The sequence below is a fragment of the Sorghum bicolor genome, chromosome 7, assembly GCF_000003195.3.
Source record: "Sorghum bicolor cultivar BTx623 chromosome 7, Sorghum_bicolor_NCBIv3, whole genome shotgun sequence".
Lineage (NCBI taxonomy): Eukaryota > Viridiplantae > Streptophyta > Magnoliopsida > Poales > Poaceae > Sorghum > Sorghum bicolor.
Window position 1 is genome coordinate 60,102,264 of NC_012876.2, and position 22,988 is coordinate 60,125,251.

General features: G+C 44.0%; 3 protein-coding genes across 3 annotated transcripts; all 3 read left to right on the top strand.

Annotated features, from left to right (window-relative positions):
• LOC8057553 (BAHD acyltransferase DCR) lies at positions 319–3,273 on the top strand. Its single transcript, XM_002444527.2, has 2 exons — positions 319–1,098; positions 1,956–3,273. Exons 1-2 carry the CDS (start codon positions 592–594, stop codon positions 2,850–2,852), a joined length of 1,404 nt encoding a protein of 467 aa, XP_002444572.1. The 5' UTR covers positions 319–591; the 3' UTR covers positions 2,853–3,273.
• Positions 5,583–9,801, top strand: LOC8057798 (ubiquitin carboxyl-terminal hydrolase 2). The gene is made up of 6 exons (XM_002444528.2): positions 5,583–6,128; positions 6,683–6,734; positions 7,690–7,736; positions 8,451–8,497; positions 8,582–8,684; positions 8,757–9,801. Exons 2-6 carry the CDS (start codon positions 6,704–6,706, stop codon positions 9,522–9,524), a joined length of 996 nt encoding a protein of 331 aa, XP_002444573.1. The 5' UTR covers positions 5,583–6,128; positions 6,683–6,703; the 3' UTR covers positions 9,525–9,801.
• On the top strand, positions 13,800–16,785 carry LOC8057799 (zinc finger protein STOP1 homolog). The gene has a single exon (XM_021464685.1). It carries the CDS (start codon positions 14,027–14,029, stop codon positions 15,302–15,304), a length of 1,278 nt encoding a protein of 425 aa, XP_021320360.1. The 5' UTR covers positions 13,800–14,026; the 3' UTR covers positions 15,305–16,785.

Consider the following 22,988-nt stretch of genomic DNA (forward strand, 5'->3'; position numbering starts at 1 on the left):
ACAAAGCTTACGCACCGGTGGTCCGTGTTTAATTGGGAGAAAGAATCGAATTATTACCAGAGTACTACTATACCTGATAGGGTGTGGCGCTTAATGAGGTGGCATGTGGGCTAGGGTACACGGAGGAGAGTACCAAGGACCGACGAGCTGTCTGTCCCTGCAAGCCCAGCCAGCTGCTGCTGCTGCGTCCGTCGATATCGCGTGGTGGTCTGGTAGCCATGAAGGCCGCGCGGCATCCCATAAATGTGCGCCTCCTCCTCCCAACCGAACCATCCACCTCCAATTCAATTCCATCATCGCCTCCCTCCCTCCCTCCCTCTGCCGTCGTCATTTTCTCCTTTTCCCCCCCTCTCTGCCGCCGATCTCGTGTCCTGCCGTTGTCCATGCGCTGGCGCTGGCGGTGCTGCTGTGCTTCGTCCCCTCTCTCTCCGGCCGGTCACCGGCAAGCTAGCTAAGAGCCCCCCATTAATGCCCGACCCACCCACCCACCTCCCCCTGCCCTATATCACTGACCCACCTCCCTCCACCTCGCTTCTCACTCACACTCACACTCCACTGGCGCGCCTAGTCTAGCAAGCAGCAGCAGCAGAGATGGGCGTGGAGGAGAACGGCAGCAGCCCCAGCCCCGCCGACGCGGCGGCGGCGGTGACCGTGACCGGAGCGCGCACCGTGGCGCCGGCCAAGAACCGGTGCACGCTGGCCACCTTCGACCTGCCCTACATCACCTTCTACTACAACCAGAAGCTGCTCCTGTACCGCACCACCGCCGCGCCGGACTTCCTCCCGTTCCCGGACGCCGTGGCGCGCATGACGGCCGCGCTCGCCGACGCGCTCCGCGTCTTCTACCCGCTCGCCGGCCGCATCGTCGTCCAGCGGGAGGAGGACGACGACGGCGGCGGCGGCGCGGGCCCGGGCGCGCTCGCCGTGGAGGGCGACGACGGCGCCGAGGTCTTCGAGGCCGAGGCCCTGGGCGTCGCCGTCGACGACCTCGCCGGTGGGGACTGCACCGACGAGGCGGAGAAGGTCATGCAGCAACTCGTGCCCTACACTGGCGTCATGAACCTCGAGGGCCTCCGCCGCCCGCTGCTCGCCGTCCAGGTGAGTGCATGTGCATGCCATCCATTATACGTATTTCCGAGATCTCTCATACGGAATATATTTTGCGTCATTCCGTGCGTGCGTCACATTATATCTGTGAATGTGACGCCTTTTGTTCGTGATCGAAACGTACAAATCTGTTCATTAATTCATGCATGATGTCACGTTAAAACAGCAAACAAGATGAACTTAACAACCGTAGTATGTTTATTAAAAAAAATCTAAATGTGCAGGTCTCCAAATTATCACCAAATGTAAATTTAAAAGCTTATAATCGCACTGGCAAATTCCTTGTGCAAGTACTGAGTATTACTCTTTGACACCAATTGTGTATACATGCATACTTTCACGATTTTGGACAATGTATATACTATCATCTTGCTGGTACAAATATATATAATGAGCCGATCCACATTAATCTTCCACAATAAATGAGTCTTGAATGACAATTGTACTGCTACCTACCCTATGTACTCGGGCACATGCATGGAAGTAGGAGTAATGCATTGCAGCCATTGCTGGTACCGGGTACCAACAGCACCTGCCTGCACACCATTGGCCAAGCATGGGCTGTACTACTGTAAACATGAACCGCCAGCTGAAATTACTGTTTGCTAAAAAACATCGTTGTGCTGTGAAAAAATACTATTGAATAACTAGTAGATTTATAATTTTATTATATGTTAATTGATTGATGGTGACGGTAGCAGTGTAGCATAGTACAAGAATGTTTGGAATTTTATTACTGCTGTGGGAGTGGATTTATTTCTACAGAAAAAAAAGAGAGAGAGAGAGAGAGAAAACAAAATCCCGGGAGTAAAACTGACACAGTGACGCATGCACCTGCATGCATGCAGTTCACGAAGCTCAAGGACGGTCTGGCGGTGGGGTGCGCCTTCAACCACGCGGTGCTAGACGGCACGTCCACGTGGCACTTCATGTCGTCCTGGGCCGAGCTCTGCCGCGGCGCCCCCCTGTCTCTCCAGCCCATCCACGACCGCTCCCTGGCCCGGTCCGTCCGCGTGCGCCTTGACCTGCCGGCGTCCGCGGAGGCCCACGAGAAGACGGACCCGAACGGGCCCAAGAAGCCGCTGGTGGCGCGCGTCTTCTCCTTCCCGGAGCGCACCGTGGCGCGCATCAAGGCCGCCGCCAACGCGGCGCTCCCGCCGGCCGCTGGCGGCAGCGCCAAGCCGTTCTCCACGTTCCAGGCCCTGGGCGCGCACATCTGGCGCGCCGTCTCCCGCGCCCGCGGCCTGGGCCCCGCCGACATCACCGCGTTCGCCGTCTTCGCCGACTGCCGCGCCCGCCTCGACCCGCCGCTGCCGCCGGCCTACTTCGGCAACCTCATCCAGGCGGTGTTCACGGGCGTGCCGGCCGGGATGCTCCTGGGCGGTCCCCCCGAGCTGGCCGCGGGCCTGCTGCAGAAGGCCATCGGCGAGCACGACGCCGCCGCGGTCACCAGGAGGCTGGAGGAGTACGAGGCGGCGCCCAAGCTGTTCCACTACAGCGACGCTGGCCCCAACTGCGTCGCCGTCGGCAGCTCGCCGAGGTTCAAGGTCTACGACGTCGACTTCGGGTTCGGGCGGCCCGAGCGCGTCCGCAGCGGCGGGAACAACAAGTTCGACGGCATGGTGTACCTGTACCCCGGCCGTGGTGGCGACGGCGGCATCGACGTCGAGCTCGCGCTGCAGCCGGAGCCCATGCAGAGGCTGGAGAAGGACGACGACTTCTTCCTCCGCCAGGCAGCAGCCTAGCTGATCACACATTCCAATTCGACTCGTCGATCGTGCGTGATTTGGGATGCTATACGAGGGATTCGTTGCCGGCTGCTGCTGCTGCTGCTCTCTGTCAGTGTTCACCCATCCAGTTCGTTGATCGTGCTTTTTATTTTATTTAGTATTTGTGTTGCTTGCTATATACTGTACTGTTTTACTTAGTTCCTTGATTGTATGATGAGCTAGGCGTACGTGTTGGATTATACTGTATTTGCTGGACTGGAGCTGAATAAGGATGGATCAGACTTTGTTTAGTTTGTGCAAGCTCATGAGCGCGATCGATCGAGCATTGTCAGTGGTTGTTGTAATGCAGTATTGTAATCTTTGTTATTATGTACGTCCACTTGTACCATACCACTGGAATCAATCAATCAATGCAAGAATCTACGTGTACCACCAACGTCTGATGCTTGCACCGCACCTCTACTTAATTATATTTTTATTGTATGTTCTCTACCTTTCTTGTTTGATGTTTGCTATATTGATTTTTTTTTTCTATAAATCTAATTAAACTTGAAATTTTTTAACTTCTCGAGAAAAGTAGTTGGATTTTTTTTTTCATTTTAAATTGTTTGGGGCCATTCAGTACAAGATTGAAAGAAGTGAATGCAAGAGGATAGCATCCTACACTACATCACAAGTGACTTGGTGATGCTATAGTAGAGAGGAGGCTCTCGTGAGGCAAATTTGTCCTAAGTTGAATCCTAGAAACCACATGTGCAGAAAAAATCACATGACTTGTGACTTCACCGGTGTGATTCTCTTAGAATTAAAAACACTTCTGCTATTTTTATGACCGGTTTTCAATTTTTGAAAAAATGTCTTTATTTAGAGGCCGGCCACCTTACTGACTGTAAGCAAAATAGCACGCAACGAAGTCCATTTAGTGATTTCGGTGACTAACTGATGACATGATCAATTAGAGTACTGTTGTGGGATTTATACAAGGTGCTAGTCCTATTGATGCAAGGATGGACTTGGACAAGGCAACAATGTGATCAACACCCTAAGCAAATGACAAGGAGCTACCTTAAAGATCATTGAAAACAAGCAAGAAGTCCAAGATTTAGTGGAAGAAACTCTGAATGAAATGACGTGAAGAACTGAAGTCAAGAGAGCAATAGGGTGCCTCCATGGTAGCAGTCCACGGAGGTCAGTTAGAGTCTTTTTGGACTTAAAACTTTTCCAAAATGCATACTTATCTCCATTGCTTAAACTCACAGTATTTGGACCAGATCAAACATCGATCCAGTTGAGACCATGTTTTACAGTTTGCTTTGGTTCAACCCTTTGAACCGCCATGCTTAAAACCTTAAATAGAACGATATGTATAGCTGAGTGATGACAACCCTTCTTAACAACCATGTGATGGGTTAATGGGTACAAACCCTCGTCTTGCACTTTGGCTGCCCATTTTTTCTTAGATTCTATCCCTACCCACCATTTGGTCCATTCTTTCCCTCTTCGCGCGTCAACACCCCATTTCTTAGTGGCTCATATCTCGTTAGTCTATTGTCTCTCCTCATTTGCTTAAATTATGTGTCTATGTGTCATCTGATGCCAGCACCTGGTTTCTTAGTGGTTCATTGGTTTCGTCACCTATTCTGCTCTTTCTCTTTCCGTGCGTTAATGCCCACATATCTCATTGGTCCCGTCACTTACTCCACGCGTCAACACTTGTTTTCTTAGTGGCCACCTTCTGCACGCCAACGCCTGGTTTCTTAGCGGCTCACCCTCCACGTGTCAATGCCCAATCTCTTAGCGGCTCACCCTCCGCATGTCAACGCTTGATTTCTTAGTGGCTCATTAGTTCCCTTTTTGTGTTAAAAAGCTCTTGCAGATTCAACTAGCTTTGTTCGGTTTGATTGCAGATCCAATCTTTTAAGTGAACCGAACCGACCGGGGTCCTAGTGGCAAAGCCTTTTTTTCTCTCCTCGAGGTCATTCTTCTAACTTATATATCTTTATCTTTGTTTGGACTTTTCCTATAGGCTTAATGCAACTATGCCACTGTACTTTCTTGTTTACTATTTCATTGTTTACCATCTTTGAAAGGATATAATACACTCAGGGAGTGGTTTGAATTGTGATTTTACAAACTCTTTTAAAAATTATTGTTTAGTCGGGTTCACCCATATGTCTAAGTTGACAAAATGTGATTATTGTAGCACACAATTTTTTTTTGCAACTAGTATGACAATTCTTAGAAACTAAACTGTTAAATCTTGAAACAGAGGGTTAGGAAGACTCGATTCTTTCACGAGATATTGAAGTGTCTATTCTTCACTAGCTTCATAGCAGCACCTAGTTTTTTTAATGATTCTATATTATTTTCTAGTTTAAGAAAAAGTGTTATATAGTTTTAATAGAAAAAACATTTCACGTTCATAAAACTGTTCTAAGTTCAAGTGAAATGACTTCCTAGCTTGAGTAGAAAAAAAATCACCTTAATGAAATATTTGTTGTTGTTGTTGTTGTTGTTGTTGTTGTTGTTGTTGTTGTTGTTGTTGTTGTTGTTGTTGTTATTATTATTATTATTATTATTATTATTATTATTATTATTATTAACCAATGTACCACTACAAAATCAAGAAGATACTAGGAAATTATAAAAAGAGAAAAAGAAAGAAAGAAGAAGAAAAAGAATTATCACAAAAGAAATGTGTGAGAAAAGGGCCAGGGTCCAAAGAGATGTTGAAGCTCCCTTTCGGTCCAAAGAGATGAAGCTCCGTGCGGAGGTGCGGGTGCGCTCGCATCGCATCGCATGGGAGCTGATTGGCTGACCTGCACTGGGCTACCCCCCGTCTAGTGCTCCACGGTTCACCCGGCGTGCGCTCTCCCTGTGTCTCTCCCCCCTCTCTGCGCCGCCGCCGCCGCCCTACGCCAGGTGCCGAGCCCTTTGTTGGCCACCGATCCACGCCGCCGCACGCGGCCCGCGCCCGCGCCCGCGCCTGTCACCTCCGCGGCTCCGGCCTCCGTGCCTTGGCCGTCTACCGCCAGGACTGCTGGCCGCCCCTGCCTCTGCCTGCCGCCCTGCCCTGTCCCGGTGTGCGGTGTCCCCTGTGGGCTGCGCCCTGCGCCCTGCCGGACGACCGCCCAGCGGCCAGCGCCCAGACGCGCTCGGAGCCCCCTGTCGTCTGTCGCCCAGAAGCCCTGCGGGACTACCGCCCAGGACTGCTGCCGCCTGCGGCCCAGGGGCACTGCTGCGGCCTGTCCGGGTCCGCCAGGGGCAGGAGCAGGGGAGCCGGGAGTGAAGGTATGTATTCCTTCAATTTTAGTAGTTCAGTACTTCAGTTCTTATTTTGTCTTGATTTCAACTGCTAATTGTACCGTACTATTAATTATATAGTTCAAGAATTTCTCTGGATTTGCAAACTTTGCTTGAGAAGTTTTATTTTCTGTGATATACGTGTGTGTATATATATATGGTCCTATAAGCTGTAGCTTTTGGATTTTGGTCACTAAGATTTGGCCATCAGGATTTGGCCCTAGTCTTGGCCAAATCCTGGCCTGGGTTCGCCACTGCTGATATGTGAAACCTATAGCATCCGGACGCTTACTTAAAGCTACTTTAGCTACTTGTATTCGGATCTAATTTAGTTATACCATCCCCCAAAAAAATTACAAGTGTATACCATCTCAAAAAATTACTTTGATTTTTTAGGCAAAATTATTGGGTGTTCATGTGTACACACATGTCCTTTACTCATTTACTGGGTCCACCCCTGCTTTTATACTCCTAGACTATCCGGTACCACTAGTTTCTGTATTTCCAGAATGCATCTTTACTGTTACGATTTCTGTCTGCAGGCTTGGAGCAAGCCTCTCAACATGTCGTGGGCCGCAATAGAGAATGATCCTGGTAAATTTATTTTCTGTTGCCAAAAGTCTATACATTTGTTTGGTTATACATTGCAAGTTTTTTCTTTTTTAGCACATGTTCCAAGCATGGCACAATGATATGGGTTCATCATTGGCCCTGATTGAGTGATTGCCCTTTTTTAACCAATTGCTTGTATAAGAAAAATCTACTATAAGACTATGTGCATTTTGTATAGAGGATCCATACCGGTCATGTTGATTGATGACTGCCAAATGTCATTTTATTTTCATTGAATGTAGATACTATTGGATTGGACCAACCTGCATTAGCAGTGTTTCATACTGCATTACAAAGATAAGCTTTTTATAACAGTATACATGCGAGTTGCAACCTGCTTTAGTAAGGTTGGAAAATTGAGATGTATATGCCTGCCTGCATACACCTGTTGCACCTAATGAAGAGCAGCCATGTCTTTTAGGACACTGCCTTGAAGTAACACAATGCTAATTCTCAAATTCGAGTTCAAAGAATTTCTGCCTTTTCATTTTGGGTTGCCTCAGAGTAACACAATACTCATTCTCAATTGAGAATTCCATGTATTTTTGCTTTTTTATATTGAGCTGTCACAAGAAGCTCCTGTCTTTGGCTAGTGGCGAAGCTACGTTGTAGCTTATGGGTGCACATGCACCCATAAAAAATTGAAAAATCAATACTAGAATCAAAATTTCACCATGATTTTAGCTTAAATTTTCACACCTGTAAGACAAATGCACCACCCTCTAATATGCTCTAGTTTCGCCACTGTCTTCGGCATTTGCAATGGAGTGGGAGGAAAACAAAATTCTAGATCCTAAACCTCTCTTCCTCCCTATATTATACATATGTGAACTAGCCCACACTGTTAATTTCTTTTCTCACATTGTAACTGATTGGCCTTTTTTTTTCCTGGCAAGGGAAGAAATAACTCATGAGCTTTCATATCTTGTATATTCAGGTGTTTTTACAGAACTGTTGCAGCAGATGCAACTGAAGGGTCTTCAAGTAAGTAATCAGCTATCTTGACTCTGAGTCTTTGTTCTTGATAAAGGTAGATAGTTAGCAAACAGTCACCCCACCTTTTTAATTTATATACAGTAAGATCGGGAGTCTGTTGAATTTGATATATGCTTACATCTTACCGAAGTGAGCATACAATGCACCTTTTCTTGTTAGTGGAACGAATTGTAAGAAATTATCCACACAGGTATTAGAACCAAGAATATCTGGCAATGTTTTGCTTGTTTAATACTTTCATTACTTTGTCACAGGTATTGCCTGATATAACTGTGATGATTGTATGGTAAAACAGCCATAGTGAGTTGTCAATGTCCTTTTAAACATATAAATGGCCATCAGATTAGTTTAGCCTAGCTTTTTAGGCTGCCTGCCCTGAACCATGTAAGTGGCTTTTTACAAAACCACAACAAACATGCTGTAATCTAGGCATACTCAGATAGTGAAATAGTGAAACAGTGACAGGCGTTTCCCCTTCATCTATTGATCCCTGTAGCTTGTTCTTGTACTTTTCAAGCTTTTAGTTGTTTCTAATAATAAAACTACATATAGTATGTGGCAACATAGAACAGAAATTTATTTTTTGCAAAACAAGAGTGAGGCTCTCCTATTTGGCTATTTCTTCTTTTTTGTGAAACTTGACATTTCTTTTACATATTAAAAAATCGTGCAGATATGCTATCTTATATTTTTCATTATCAGGTCGATGAACTCTACTCACTTGACCTGGATGCTCTCAGTGATCTTCAGTATGTTATCCTACATCTAGCATTAATGTGAATGCCATTATTTTTCTGAGTTAACAGAACCTAATTTGTGTTGGCATTTGCCAGGCCAATCTATGGGCTAATAGTGCTATACAAATGGCGACCTCCGGAAAAGGATGAGCGTCCTGTCATCAAGGATGCAATCCCAAACCTTTTCTTTGCCAACCAGGTCAGAAGCATTCAAGTTGGCAAGCAACGACTCCCACCTTTATTCATTTGACTTCATGTTCTTAACTTGCAGATAATTAACAACGCTTGTGCAACCCAAGCTATCCTTTCAGTTCTCTTGAACTCTCCTGGCATCACCCTTAGTGATGAGCTTAAAAAGCTGAAGGAATTTGCAAAGGATTTGCCACCTGAGCTCAAAGGATTGGCTATAGTCAATTGTGCAAGCATTCGCATGCTAAACAACTCGTTTGCAAGGTCAGAGGTCTCTGAGGAGCAGAAACCACATAGCAAGGACGACGATGTATACCATTTCATAAGCTATGTTCCAGTGGATGGCGTCTTGTATGAGCTTGATGGGCTAAAGGAAGGACCAATAAGCCTGGGAAAATGCCCAGGTGGTATTGGTGATGCAGGGTGGCTTAGGCTAGTGCAACCTGTGATTAAAGAGCACATTGACATGTTCTCTCAGAATGAGATAAGATTCAGTGTGATGGCAATCTTAAAGAACCGGAAGGAGATGTTCACAGTGGAGCTCAAAGACCTTCAGAGGAAGAGGGAGAGCCTCTTGCAACAGATGGGTGACCCTTCTGCGATCAGGCACGTGCCATCTGTTGAGCAGTCGCTAGCGGAGGTGGCAGCTCAGATCGAGTCTGTGACAGAGAAGATCATAATGGAGGAAGAGAAGTCGAAGAAGTGGAAGACGGAGAACTTGAGGAGGAAGCATAACTACGTGCCGTTCCTGTTCAATTTCCTCAAGATTCTTGAGGAGAAGCAGCAGTTGAAGCCCCTGATAGAGAAGGCAAAGGCGAAGCAGAAGTCTCACGGCCCAAGTGCTAGGTGAAAAAAGCTGCGATGCACCTACAGTCTCTTTTAGTTGGGGGTTTCTTGTAGAGATTGGGCCTGTGTCCCTTGTTTTCTTGGCCAGTGTTTGAACCTTATGCTTACCCCTAGTTTTAGGTAGCGCACAAATGTCTGCCGTTACATATTCAGGTGAATGAATCTTGGCATGGCGAGTGCCCCGTGGACTGTATGCAGTCATACTGTATGAAACCATGCATGATTTACCCAGTTTTTTTTTTCCTGGCAAACTAATGGTGTCATTTGCTGACACATGTCAAGCCTTGTTTGTTTCTGAAACGTAGAGGATGACGTAATCACGAACATGTCTACTCCTCCGGTTTGCCCTAGATTCCTGCAGCGCATCGTACGATTTGTTTCACACCACCCTGTGCTTTCCTGGAACAATGCAGATCCTTTTTTTTTGTTTTTTTTTTTCTTGACAGCACACGTAGCCCATAAGTCTGTTGTAGAAGCGTCCAACCGCATAACCGGAAGTACCGGTCAATGCTTGAGAGCCTTCCAAAGTTTCCTTTTTGACTAATAATACTATTTATTAAGGGCAATGCAGATCCCATTTAACCGACCTGAGAAAGCATAACCACACGAGTTTTTGTCTTCTCCTGTGCATAACCACACGAGTTTTGTCTTGCTCGTGTTTATCAGTTGAGTACGTACGGCGCTCGCACACAACAAGATAATCAACTGATAAACACGAGCAAGACACATAAATAAATTTGGCCTCTAGTGATGGAAAAATCACATCACACTCCTTGTGTGGTGGACATTAGGACAAATATCCCCAAAAGAAAAATCTTCAACAAACTAGACGTGTCATGAGCGGTTCATGTGTATAGAACAACCTAGGCGATCCCCCACCTAGCACTCAGATCAAGCCAAGAGGTTAGCAGCCAAGGTTCAAAAACTTGAGGGGTCCTCAATTCCTAGCAAGCTCAAATTTCTAATCTCAAAAAAGCATTGATCATGTCAAAACAATCATCTCCTTTTTGAAAATTCTAGAGGAATGCAGGGACCTATCATTATTGGAGTGGACTTTCAAAAAATAAATAAAAATGGAGGTCAAGCTTTTGTCCTTGCTTCACCAACAACGAATTTATTGGAAGTAGCATAGCTCTATCAAGTGGGTGACGCTTGGGGGTGCACCAACACACTTCTATCAAGCCAATGCCACTGTCATTTAGAAGAAACATTATTGTCTCCCTTGTTAACTCATCTAGCACTAAGGTTACTGATCACCACAGGAAAAGCAACCCTTCTCTAAGATGATACCCCTACTGGGATTAATGACTTCAAGCATATTTCTCTTATAAATTGTTCTATGAAGGTTATTGCTAAGATTTTGGCAAATAGGCATCAAAGTCTTATTTAGCAAATTGTCCATGAAAATTAATATGGCTTCGTAAAGACAATGACATTTCAAAATTGTCTAGCTTGGTCTCTAGAACACCTTCACCTTTGTCATCATTCTGGAAGAGAACTTATCATTTTAAAGCTTCATTTTGAAAGTCCTTTGATAAGGTGGAGCATGCAACTGTGTTGTAGATAATTGCAAGCTAAGGATTTCGGCACTAAGTGGCTAAACTGGACTAATTCTAGCACATCCTCAACCCTTCTAAATAGGATACCTGAAAAGACCTTTCATTGTCGCCGAGAAGTTAGGCAAGTGGATCCACTCTATCCTCTCATTTTTGTTTTAGATGTAGATCCCTCATAATCAATTTTCAACAAGGCAACCTTTCATAGTTTGTTGAAGCTGTCAATCTCTCTTTAGTGTACATCTGATTTTCCAATAATCCAATATGTTAATGACACTTTAATTATTATGGAAGCTTGTGGTCTCTAGATTTTTACACTAAAAAACTTTCCCAATTTGTTTGCAGTCTTGGCAAGTTTAAAAATAATTTTCTCTTATTCTATGATGGTACCAATTAATGTCAGTTGGAAGAGATTAACTATTCTAGCTTCCACCTTTGGCTGCTCAGTTGGATCCCTGCCTTTTACTTATCTTGGCTTGCCTTTGGCTTCTCCAAACCAAGGGTAGTGGGCTTCTTGCCTGTGGTCACTCGTCATGAACAAAGATTAGCCTCAATTTCTAGATTTCTAACTTATTGTTTAAGACTATAGTTGACCAATGTAGTATTTTCATCCATGCCTACCTTCTATGTGTGCACTTTCAATTTACATACTATGGTGATTGAGCAAATAGATATACAAGGGACAGACTAATGCCAAAACACCACCCATAGTAGCCTAGACTATAGCGTGTAAGCCACAAGCTAAAGGTGTTTGGGGTGTGTTAAACCTCAAGAGATAGAATGATGCCTTACTTATGAAAAAAACTTCATATTTTTTAGTAAAGTCAATTTGCCCTATGCTTGTCTTAAATGGGGAAGCACTACTTTAATGGCAAGCTACCAAGTCATGTTATGAAAGGTTCCTTTTAGTGGAGGGATGTTCTCATACTTTTGTTAACTTACAAAGGGATTTCTTCAATTACTGTTCTCATACTTCGAATGTTAATTCACACAAACCTCCCTCCTAGCAAATTTTCTCCATACTGTAGCACAATGAGTAAGAGTACGACAGATATTTATGGTCGGTCTCAAAATAAGTTTGAAAGGACGAATGAGCTACTATCTTTGCAGAGGGCATTGTTGAGATAATAATCAATCTCTCTCCATATCTACCATAAAAAATAGACGCCTTTGCTACATATAAGTATTTTTATATTAGATTGATTGATAACAACATACACCTTTCGACCCAGAATGATAAGCATATTTATTTAGAGAAAAGTCAAATTTTAGAAACTTTGACCAACAATTAGTCAAATTCTATATGAGTTTTAGACATAAAATTTGTGCCTACAGATTCGTATTTAAAGTGTCTTTAAAACGGTGTTGATTCTTTTTTTAAAAAGAGTAAAACTCAGCTTTTAAGAAAGCAAGGTAGCTACAAGAGTATCGCCAGGGTGACCGGCTTACAAGACAAAAGCAAGTTCAGGTTCAACTGCAAGAGCTACAATTAAAATTCTTCAATAGTGTTGATTCTTTAGAAAATTACAATATATTACAAGATGAATCAAGAGATGAGATATATTATGTATGTCTTTTTTATTCCAATCAAAATATGCTTTTCATTCTCTAGGAGACAGTGAGTAAAACGTTTGCACGGTTGAGAGGATCAAAACGAGTAAGCAGCCATGTGCGCGTCACTTGTTCACAGATAGATTATGGGCGTGTGTGGCACACCATTGTGACTGTTTACTTAATTTCGATTCCTGAGGTGGATACTAGTTAACCACTGCTAGGGCAAAAAAAGATAAACAGAAGAGCCTCTTGATCGTCCTGGATAACACCTCGTACAACATGTCCTACAATAATGTTTGTGTTTGAAGTTTGAACACAAGTAGCTACTAGCACAGTCCACAGGCTCATGCATGCACATTTCTATATCCTAGTGGTGGCCAGTCCATGACAGCACACAAAAGTGCAGTAATCGATCGGTAGATCAGGAAGGAAGTGGCCATACAGGTCAGTGACCCTGCTTTGACAAACTTAGTCTTGTTTATGTTTATGTAGGAGTATATATATTTTTATTCAGAATAGAGTATGTAGATGCTCTGCACATTGCTTTGCTGAGCTTATGCCTGCTGGGAGAGAAGCAATCAAATGGAGATTTTCTTATATATTCCATCCGAAGCAGGAAGGTCCTTGCCATACCTAATTAAACAAAAATTTGAGCTGCTGGGACATGCATGATTGGACTAAAATACACCAACAAATATATTCTGTTCTTCCATAGTTACATTAGCCTTCTTGGCCCAGAGAGGGAGGGAGATGCTCGGCCTTGTTTAGTTCTAAAAAAATTTGCAAAATAGAAATTATAGCACTTTCATTTGTATTTGACAAATATTGTCCAATCATAAACTAACTAGGCTCAAAAGATTCGTCTTACAAATTACAGACAAACTGTGCAATTAGTTATTATTTTTATATATATTTAATGGTTCATGCATGCGCGCTGTAAGATTCGATGTGACGGAGAATCTTTTTTTTTTTGCAAAATTTTTTGGAACTAAACAAGGCCATACTAGGGTGCATATATATATTTAACACTAGTTAGTGTATAATATTTCTGACATGTACTAGTAAGTCTCATGCACAACAGTGTGTCAGCTTTCGGGCTGGGTGTCATTTGAGGGAGGCTTCAAGTAGGGATGTTGTCAAGTGACGCCGAACCCCAACCCCAACCCCAACCCCAGTTGACCTACTCACAATTCCCCACTTCGATCCATCCCGTCTCCGTCTCCGGCCACGCGAAATGCCCTTCTTATCTCCATTGACCCAGCTAGCTCGATTTCACCCTCTTCTCAAATAGAGCTCCCGCCCGGCCGGCCCCTAGATTTCATATCGCATGCGTAGAAACATCAACCGCGAGCTAATTCAATGAGGCTGAGCTGAGATCGCCGAGAAAGTAGCTGCCATGATCGGGAGAGGGGGGAACCCGTACTACCTACAGAACCAGCAGCAGCAGCTGTTCCACCATGGCCACGCCCTCGATGCCACCATGGACGGTGGCGGCTTCATGGCGGAGCCGCCGACGCCGGCGTCGTCCGGTTGTTCTGCCGCCGACGCGCAGTGCCACGCGCTGCTCTACTACAACCTGTCCGTGCTCAGGGACAAGGTGCAGCAGCTGCAGCCGCTCGTCGGCCTCGCCGTCGCGCACGACGGGCCCGGCCCCGTCGCCGCCGCGCCAGGCGCCGGCGCCGTCATCCAGGAGATCATCGCCGCCGCATCCTCCATGATGTACGCCTTCCAGCAGCTGTGCGGCCACGGCGGCGCGGTGCCTGCGTCTGCGTCCGCTACTGCTGCGCAGGCGCAGCAGGGCGGGACTAGCAGCGGCGTCGTCGTGGCGGACGCTGCGGCTACCTGCGGTGCCGGTGACAACCACCAGCACCAGCAGGCGGCTGTGATCGACCATGTCATGGTCATGCAGCAGCAGTGGCAGCAGGAGCACCGCTACGACGGCGGCTACGGCGGGCGTATCCACCACGACAGCAAGACGACGACACCCGTAGCTGCGGCGGCGGCCATGCCATCGTCATCGCATCCTAGGCCGACGACGGCGGCCGTGATGATGGCCGAGGAGGACGAGGACGTCGGCGTCGGCGTCGCCGGCGGCACGATCATAGAGCTGGAGGCGACGGAGCTGCTGGCCAAGTACACGCACTACTGCCAAGTGTGCGGCAAGGGGTTCAAGCGCGACGCCAACCTTCGCATGCACATGCGCGCGCACGGCGACGAGTACAAGAGCAGCGCGGCGCTGGCGAACCCGGCCAAGGCGGCGGCGGCGGCCGGGGGAGACGCCGCCGCGGCGAGCACCAGCAGCAGCAGGTCGTTGTACTCGTGCCCGCAGGAGGGCTGCCGCTGGAACCGGAAGCACGCCAAGTTCCAGCCGCTCAAGTCGGTGATCTGCGCCAAGAACCACTACAAGCGCAGCCACTGCCCCAAAATGTACGTCTGCAACCGCTGCAACCGCAAGCACTTCTCCGTGCTCTCCGACCTCCGCACCCACGAGAAGCACTGCGGCGACCACCGCTGGCTCTGCTCCTGTGGCACCTCCTTCTCCCGGAAGGACAAGCTCGTCGGACACCTCGCGCTCTTCACCGGACACCAGCCCGCAGTGCCGCTTGACAGGCAGGCCAACGGCGGCAGGAGATCATCGTCGTCGATGTCGACGTCCACGCAGCTCGGTACGTAATGGCATGGCATTTGGGATGGGATCGTCACTTTAATGAGAAGGTGCAATGCACTGCCTATATATCAGGGTAAGATACTAAGATTAGATAGTATTTGTATCAGCAATAATTCAGCGTATATAACATGAGTTTGCTTGCTGTTTTCGTTGTGTTGAAAAAGAGAAGGGCAAAACTGCAATCAAACTGCATACTGTTGCTGACTTGCTGTTCGTGTGTAGATCAAACGACAAATATATAGAGCTGTAATTATGAATTAGTGAGACGTACGGGTGTGTGTTTCAGTTTTAATTTTAGTTTTTTTATAAATCGTGCTACTACTACAATAACATGGCATCAAAAAGCAAATGTAACTAGCCTGATTAACTTTGCAAATTTTAGGGCCTACAACATATTCCAACTAATTAAAGGTTTTTTGTTTTTTGATATCTCCGTGCATGAAAACTCAAAGCATGCATGAGTTCGATTGTTATTTTTCATTATCCTAAAAAAAGAGAAGGCAAACAGCAATCAAGCTCATGCTGTGTGTTGAATTGTATAGATTGACAAACTTTGCTATAATTCTGAAGTATGTGGTGGATGTGTTTTGGTTGGTGTGGAGGTCTCCAAAAAGATGTCAAATGTTAATGCCTTTGTTAGAGCATCTACAAGAGTTTTGCATAATTGACTTAACATTTGTTGTTGTTTGTAAACTCCCAAAACAAAATGCAAAGTCTAAAAATAGGTCATCTCCAAGGGTTTTGCATAATTGACTTGGTATTTACCTAAAGTGGATCCAGATGCGAATTTTTTTTCGTGTGGCGCGTGGTAGCGGTTCCTTCCCGCACGGTTGACTTCTTCGCGCGCCCAGATACCCGTGTCGCCAGTTGTATTGCCGCCAATTCTATCGCCAATCAGGTCGACGCCATTTCCTGCCTTGCTGCTCCCCATAGCTGCTGCCCTAGGAAGGTATCGAGTGCTTCGCTGCTGCTGCATCGAGTGCTTCCTAGTGGACGATGGCGCGTGGGGAGGGAGTTTCTGCGCGATGGAGATGGTTGCGATCGGCAGCGGACGGCGGTGCGTGGAGGGCCGGTGCTCACGATAGAGTCCTTCACGACTTCGATCGGCTGCAGACGGCGGGGCGTGGAGATCGGGGGGGTTCTGTCGCGAACGATGGAGCATATATGGCGCGAAGAAAAGTCTGGATCACGCGGGGGACCGAGAGACGCGGACGATCGGGCTTTCCAAGCCGTCCGCGGCTTGGCAATTATGCCAAGTTTGCTCTCTCATTTGCCAAATTGCCTAAAATGCAAACTCCAAATGTAAAACCATTGGATACCTTTTTTACGATTTTTGATAAATTACAAGAATGCAAACTCCAAATGCAAAACTGTTGAAGATGCTCTTAGTTACTCTAACTTTGCAAACTATATGCCCAAAGACTGAACATCCCACGTGTATATGGTATATATATATATATATACACATAGACTGCATGATTGTGTTCAGCAGGAACGGACTAAGGTCGATCGATATTTTGTTAATCTTAAGTTCTGATTGTTGATGATAAACAATACTATCCAGGCGGGGATCCTCCCCCCCCCCCCCCCCCCATAGTTTGCTCTCTCAAAAAAAAATTAAGTTCTGTTGTGGGAAGAGGGAAATAAATGAGATTCCTTGTAAGTTTGCCAAGTGTCAGTCAGTCACTCAGTTGGGACCAAAAAAGTTGTTGTCCTTCACCTGGCTAGGGTGATTAATGATTATAGGCACCTGCGCTAGGGTCTCGCACCTTGTTGCACATGATTAGAGCACTTCTAATGCAGAAACTATCATAATTTTTATAGACATTAATTATGCTGTCATCTAAGCATTTTGTTGATGTGGCAAGATAGTTATTGAATAGAGAGAGCAAAAAACGTAGAAACTGGGTATAAGTTAGAAACCATGTCTACACGAGATCCAAGACGTAAAGTGTTATGATTGGTTGAGAATTGAGAGAGAATGAATGTGATTGGATAAAAATTATTGTATAGAAACTATCCATTGGAACTATGGTTTCTATATATAGTGTCTATATAAATTAATAGGTATAGAAACTACATATAGTTTTTAGTATTGGGAGTGCCCTTAGTGTGCAAGAGGACGTTTGTTCTTCACTTTAACCCACAATATAGTACATTTTCCTTTTGGAAACATCAGAATGGACCTTAGGCCTTCCCCAATGCTCCACTGTGGATTACTGCCCCAGCCTCCATGTGTGCATTGAGTGTTCAAATCACCGGGAGTAGTAGCCCTGCAGAGCCCTACCTCATATAACATAAACATGACGTAGTTCGGAAAATTTGCGTCGTGGTTAGGCCCTGTTTAGATTGGAGATAAAAATTTTTGGGGTATCATATCGGATGTGTCGTAAAGATGTCGGAAGGGGTTTTTAGAAACTAATAAAAAAACAAATTACATAGCTCATTAGGAAACTACAAGACAAATCTATTAAGCATAATTAATCTATCATTAGCACATGTGAGTTACTGTAGCACTTAAGGCTAATCATGGAGTAACTAGGTTTAAAAGATTCGTCTCACGTTTTTCAATTAAACTGTGTAATTAGTTTATTTTTTTATGTACATTTAATGTTTCATGTATGTGTCCAAAGATTCGATGGGATGGACGAAAAAATTTTGGATGGGGAACTAAACAGGGTAGTAGGGAGCAGTTTGCTTGGGAGTAGATGGAAGGGAAAAAGCTATAGTACCTCAACTTTTGGCTCTGAGAATACACTTTTTTCTTGGTGGTTTCATTTCATCTATGTACACGTGGAATGTAACTTTTTTGTGGGGCTAACTATGGACGAAGCTAGCGGTGGGGCTAGGGGGGCTCTAGCCCCCCCTACAGCGCTGCTGATTCAGTGGCGCTCCTAGTGTTTTTGCTTCTAATTTTAGACACAAATTTATAAGGTAGGGTGGGCTGAGACCTTTATTTTTATATATATTTTATGAATTAATATAAGACTACTTCAAGCTAATGTATTTTTTCTATTGTGAGGGGTTATAGTAAAGTTAAATCGATATAGCAATTTTGTTGAGTCCCTCCTACAATTTTTTCTGGCTTCGTTTCTGCTAACAATTGCATTCACTTGCACTGGGGAAGCCCTTATCACTCATCAGCCAATGCAAGATTCCAGTGATGCCCACTACCTAGGAGCAAAAGGCAAGGGAAGTCGTGCATATATGTTACAACTGATTCTTCTAGTAATATTCATTCATCACCTTGGAGAGAGACAAATTTTAGTTTTGAGTTTTGACACAGATAATCTTATTGTCGTGCATGTTAAACCTCCAAAAGATTTACTAATTTTGCTGTCGGATATATGAGAAACATTTACCAATACATGTAAAAAGGTTCGGTTAGTTAACATTACTCGTGTCTCTTATAGGAACGATGGCAGAATCCAATAATGTCTCTGCGAATCCAAGTTTTCAATAATCAAAATTATAGAATTGCATTCTTCCACGTACATGACTGTGAGAAACAGTGTCAGTTTTTTTTTATCTTTGGTAATATCAGGTTATTAGTTAAAGTCCACAGTTTGCTTATATTCAGAAGAAACAGTGTTGTTTTTCATTTAAATTAAGTAATTGGTAGCTTATTAGTAAGAACATGCATGAAATTACGTGCGATGACATAGGGCCAAAATGGCACCTTTTACCCATGTACTGTAAGGTGGCGGTGACTGATAGAGAAAATCAATAATGCATAATGGGTTCATCCTCTCTCTAACCTCTGATCTTGATCCCACAGCACACCACAACTGTGATATGTTATCCGGACACGATTGTATATAGTATTTGAATGATTTGCTCCAAATTAAATATGTGTTTTTCTCCTTAATTATTGTGCCATGTTAGTCGCAGCTTATATAGCTAGTGAGTACCTACAAAAAAAATATCATCATCTCTATACTGGATTTTTTTTTTCTTAACCAAATTTATTTATGATTCTTGATAACCTGCTTAGTTGGAAAATTTTATGGTCCAAAACGTGTATCTATACCTAATAATAAAAATATAAAATTTCCTCTGTATTTTTCTTTTCGCCTCTTCTTTTCTTCCACCTCTTCCTCCTCCAATCAGGCCCGACTTGGTATGGGTTTCATTGCCAACGGATTAGGAATAGCGAAGAGAACAGAAAGAAATATGAGGTTTCAGATGTAGAAAAAAGTGGGAGAGCCTTAATAATTTTTAAAATATATTAGGGTTCCTAATGCAAAATGTCTAGATCCGAATGGACTTCTCCTGTTGTGCTTCTTTTCTAATCTAGGTTGAATTCTTGCAGTTGGGCTGGCTTCGTTGTGGGTTGGACCAAGCCCATGCAAGCCCTTTTTCTTTTCTTTTCTTTTCTTTTTTTCTTTTTCTATAAAAACATAGATATTGCAAAATTTGCTAAAATTATAGAAAATCATAAAAAATACCAAACCAGTTTTGCAACACAACTAAACACTTTATAATCGGAAACTTCGCATATTAATATGTAATGAAATCTATACAAATGTATTTATGTAATTTCCTAAAAATTCAAGAGACTTCTCAATCACTGGTGGATAGACAAATCCTTGACACATTGACAAAAAAAATTACAGAGGTTGATATGATGCATCAAGAAAGCTACAAAAGATCGATATTGAGTTATAGAAACACATGTGTATTATGAAAAGTTAAAGTTATGATATACTTATAGCTATATAATTATGTGCTTGCAACGAAAGGAAAAATATACTAAGGTGTATTTCAATTTGATACGAGTTTAGTAAGATATTGTTATTTATTGTTAGCATTAACTTATACTATGGATGTCATGGCCATCATAAAATAAATTATAAAAGGACGATAAAACATAAATAGATATGTACCGTTGACGTCATTGTTTTGCATGAATGCTTGATAGTTTTTTCTCCTCTATTGCAACGCACAGGCATATTTGCTAGAAATATAAAACCTAGAGTTCTAGGAGGGTCGACATTAGATTGGCAGTAGTCTATCGACCCACGTGCTGCTTTATGGGCCATTAAAGGTTAATGGAATCAGGTGGTTCCTTAAAAAATCAAGATAGATAACTTCAAATCTTCACTTTCTCTTATTATTTGTTTATATATTCTAACAATATTCTATATTTTTTTATTTTTTTCTGGTTGCAATAAAATTTAAGATACCACACGCTATAAGTTTTCATTTGTGCATTCACCTGCATGTGTGTTAGGTATATATCAATCTGAAACTCTATCTCATATCTATATCTATATCTATATCTATATCTATATCTATATCTATATCTATATCTATATCTATATCTAAGAGGATGTTGGCTCCTCTATTTTTCTCCATCACCCCCTAATTTTGTTGCCCCCTACTCCACTCTCCCTTTTTTTTTCCTCTGTGCATCTCTTCTTCGCTCTATCGCTGCAGCTCTCTCGTTGGCTCTGACACGATGATTGCCACCAACGTAGCTGTGGTGGGCCTCACCGGCTCTGCTCCTCTGATGGCACTCCTCCACACGACGGACCTCCCTCGGCGGCACATCCCCAACGCAAGACTGCCCACGACGCGGCGGTCTTGCTTGCCCGGTGGCACATCCCTAGCATGGGACTTCCTCTGGTGTTGTAGTCGCGCCTAGCCTAGCGCTGCCCCAGTCTTGCCCCTCGTGCGGCAGCCGTGACATGCTCCGTGTGGCTTCGGTGCCTTGCTCTCGGCACGGCTTCGACGAGCCCCAGCTTGGCCCCTTGGCCCTCCCCTCGACGCATGCTACTCCGACGAGCCCACCCTAGTGCTGCCTAGCCTCTCTCCGGTCGTCAATGGGAAGAAGGGGATGATAGAGAATGACATGTGAGAGAGAATGACATGTCGATCCCACATGCCATGCTATGCAAGGATGGATTTGGAGGGGGTTTGTTTTAAGTAGTACTCGTTTGAGCTTATCAGCTGAATCTGTCAGCTATTCAGCAGTGTTTTTCTCTTACAATAAATCAACCAACAATGTCATAGTTTATCAGCCAAATGAATAAGAAATATATATATAGGTATGTAGTTTTTTTAAGGCCAAATATAGGTATGTAGTTATTAGTATAGAAATAGTAGGTAACTACCTACATAGAGAAGTGGGATGTGTGTTTTACACTTTTACTCCGTAGGTAGCATCTCTAGAAGGCTCTTAAGAGCAAGTATTATAGTGGGTTGTAAGCTGGCTAAATGCTGAGGTGGAGGAGAGAAAATATGAGAGAGAGGAGAAGTATGTTGTAAGCTTACATCCAGCTTAGGCACAGAACCAAAAAACTCTGTAAGAGAGATAAGTGGGTCATATATTAATAGTGAATAACTAACTATTGTATAGGTGAGCTAGGAAAAGGCTACAACAAAACTTACAGTGAGCAAGAGGGCTGAATTATTAAACTTTCAACTCCGGCTAGTTGCAAGCACCTTGCCTGGATGTCTGTCCGTACTCGCACGCACGCACACGCATGCGCAGTCCTAGAGAGGCAGCCGTTATATGGGTTGAAACTTTTGATGGGCCGTACAAGAGCCAGGCCGACCTGTTTACTAGCTCCGCGAGCCAGCAACTCAACCAGATGGAGAGAGTTGTTAGTTTCTCAAAAAAAGATGGAGAGAGTTGTTTTAGAAAAAACAAATCTAGAGAGACATAGCAAGCTCGAAAAAAAGGAGAGAGATAGCGTGCACTGTGAAGGAAGTTTTCTTTTTTAAAAAATGTTTTCTTTTACTTATGCCAAGAGAGCAGTAGGTGTTGGTGGGCAGTACACCTATGATCGGCATCGCCTATCAGTCAACTGAAGCTATATATATCAAAGCCATCAGGTGCATCGATCAGCTGAAAGTTTCAGATCAGTTCATGGCCCTGATGTTATTATATGTTATTAGTTCTGAATTTCTGACAAGGAAATCATCAGATCAGATGCGAAACCACGTGCATAGGAGACGTTATAGCACTAGTATAGTACTGTAGTATCATCATCATATCAGCTGTGCCTGACCCAGCAGCCTGCTGGTAGTTTCGCTGCGGCTGTAGGCAATTGACATTCAGACATTCTAGCTAGTTTTGTTGGCAACTGGCATATGTCAACTCTTTATCTAAAACCCCGTCCACACCAAAGAAGGAAAATAAAATAAAGCAAATTTATGCATTGCTTCCTGCTGCTGGAAAGTAGAAACCGTCAGTGGAAGCAGTTGGCATGCATGCCATTGGTAAAGTAAGCGAGATCGATGCATGTAGCGTAGCGGTAGTCGGTCAATGAGCAGGTGCAGGCTCAGGGATGCCGGACAGCAGAAGCTAATTGAGGTGGACATGGACTTGACTTACTTTTGTATATATTCTATTCAAAATTCAATTCTTCTTCTCCTTCCAATCCACCTCGTCCAAACACAAACTTTGGGTTATCTCCTCAGTTTTTGTTAGGCCTTGTTTAGTTCCAAAACATTTTGGGAAATCGACACTGTAGCACTTTCGTTTGTATTTGACAAATATTATCCAATTATGGACTAACTAGGCTCAAAAGATTCGTCTCGTCAATTCCGTCTAAACTGTGTAATTAGTTTTTATTTTCGTTTATATTTAATACTCCATACATGCGTCTAAAGATTCGATGTGACGGGGAATAATAATTTTGCAAATTTTTTTGGAAACTAAACAAGGCCTTAGTACATTCTT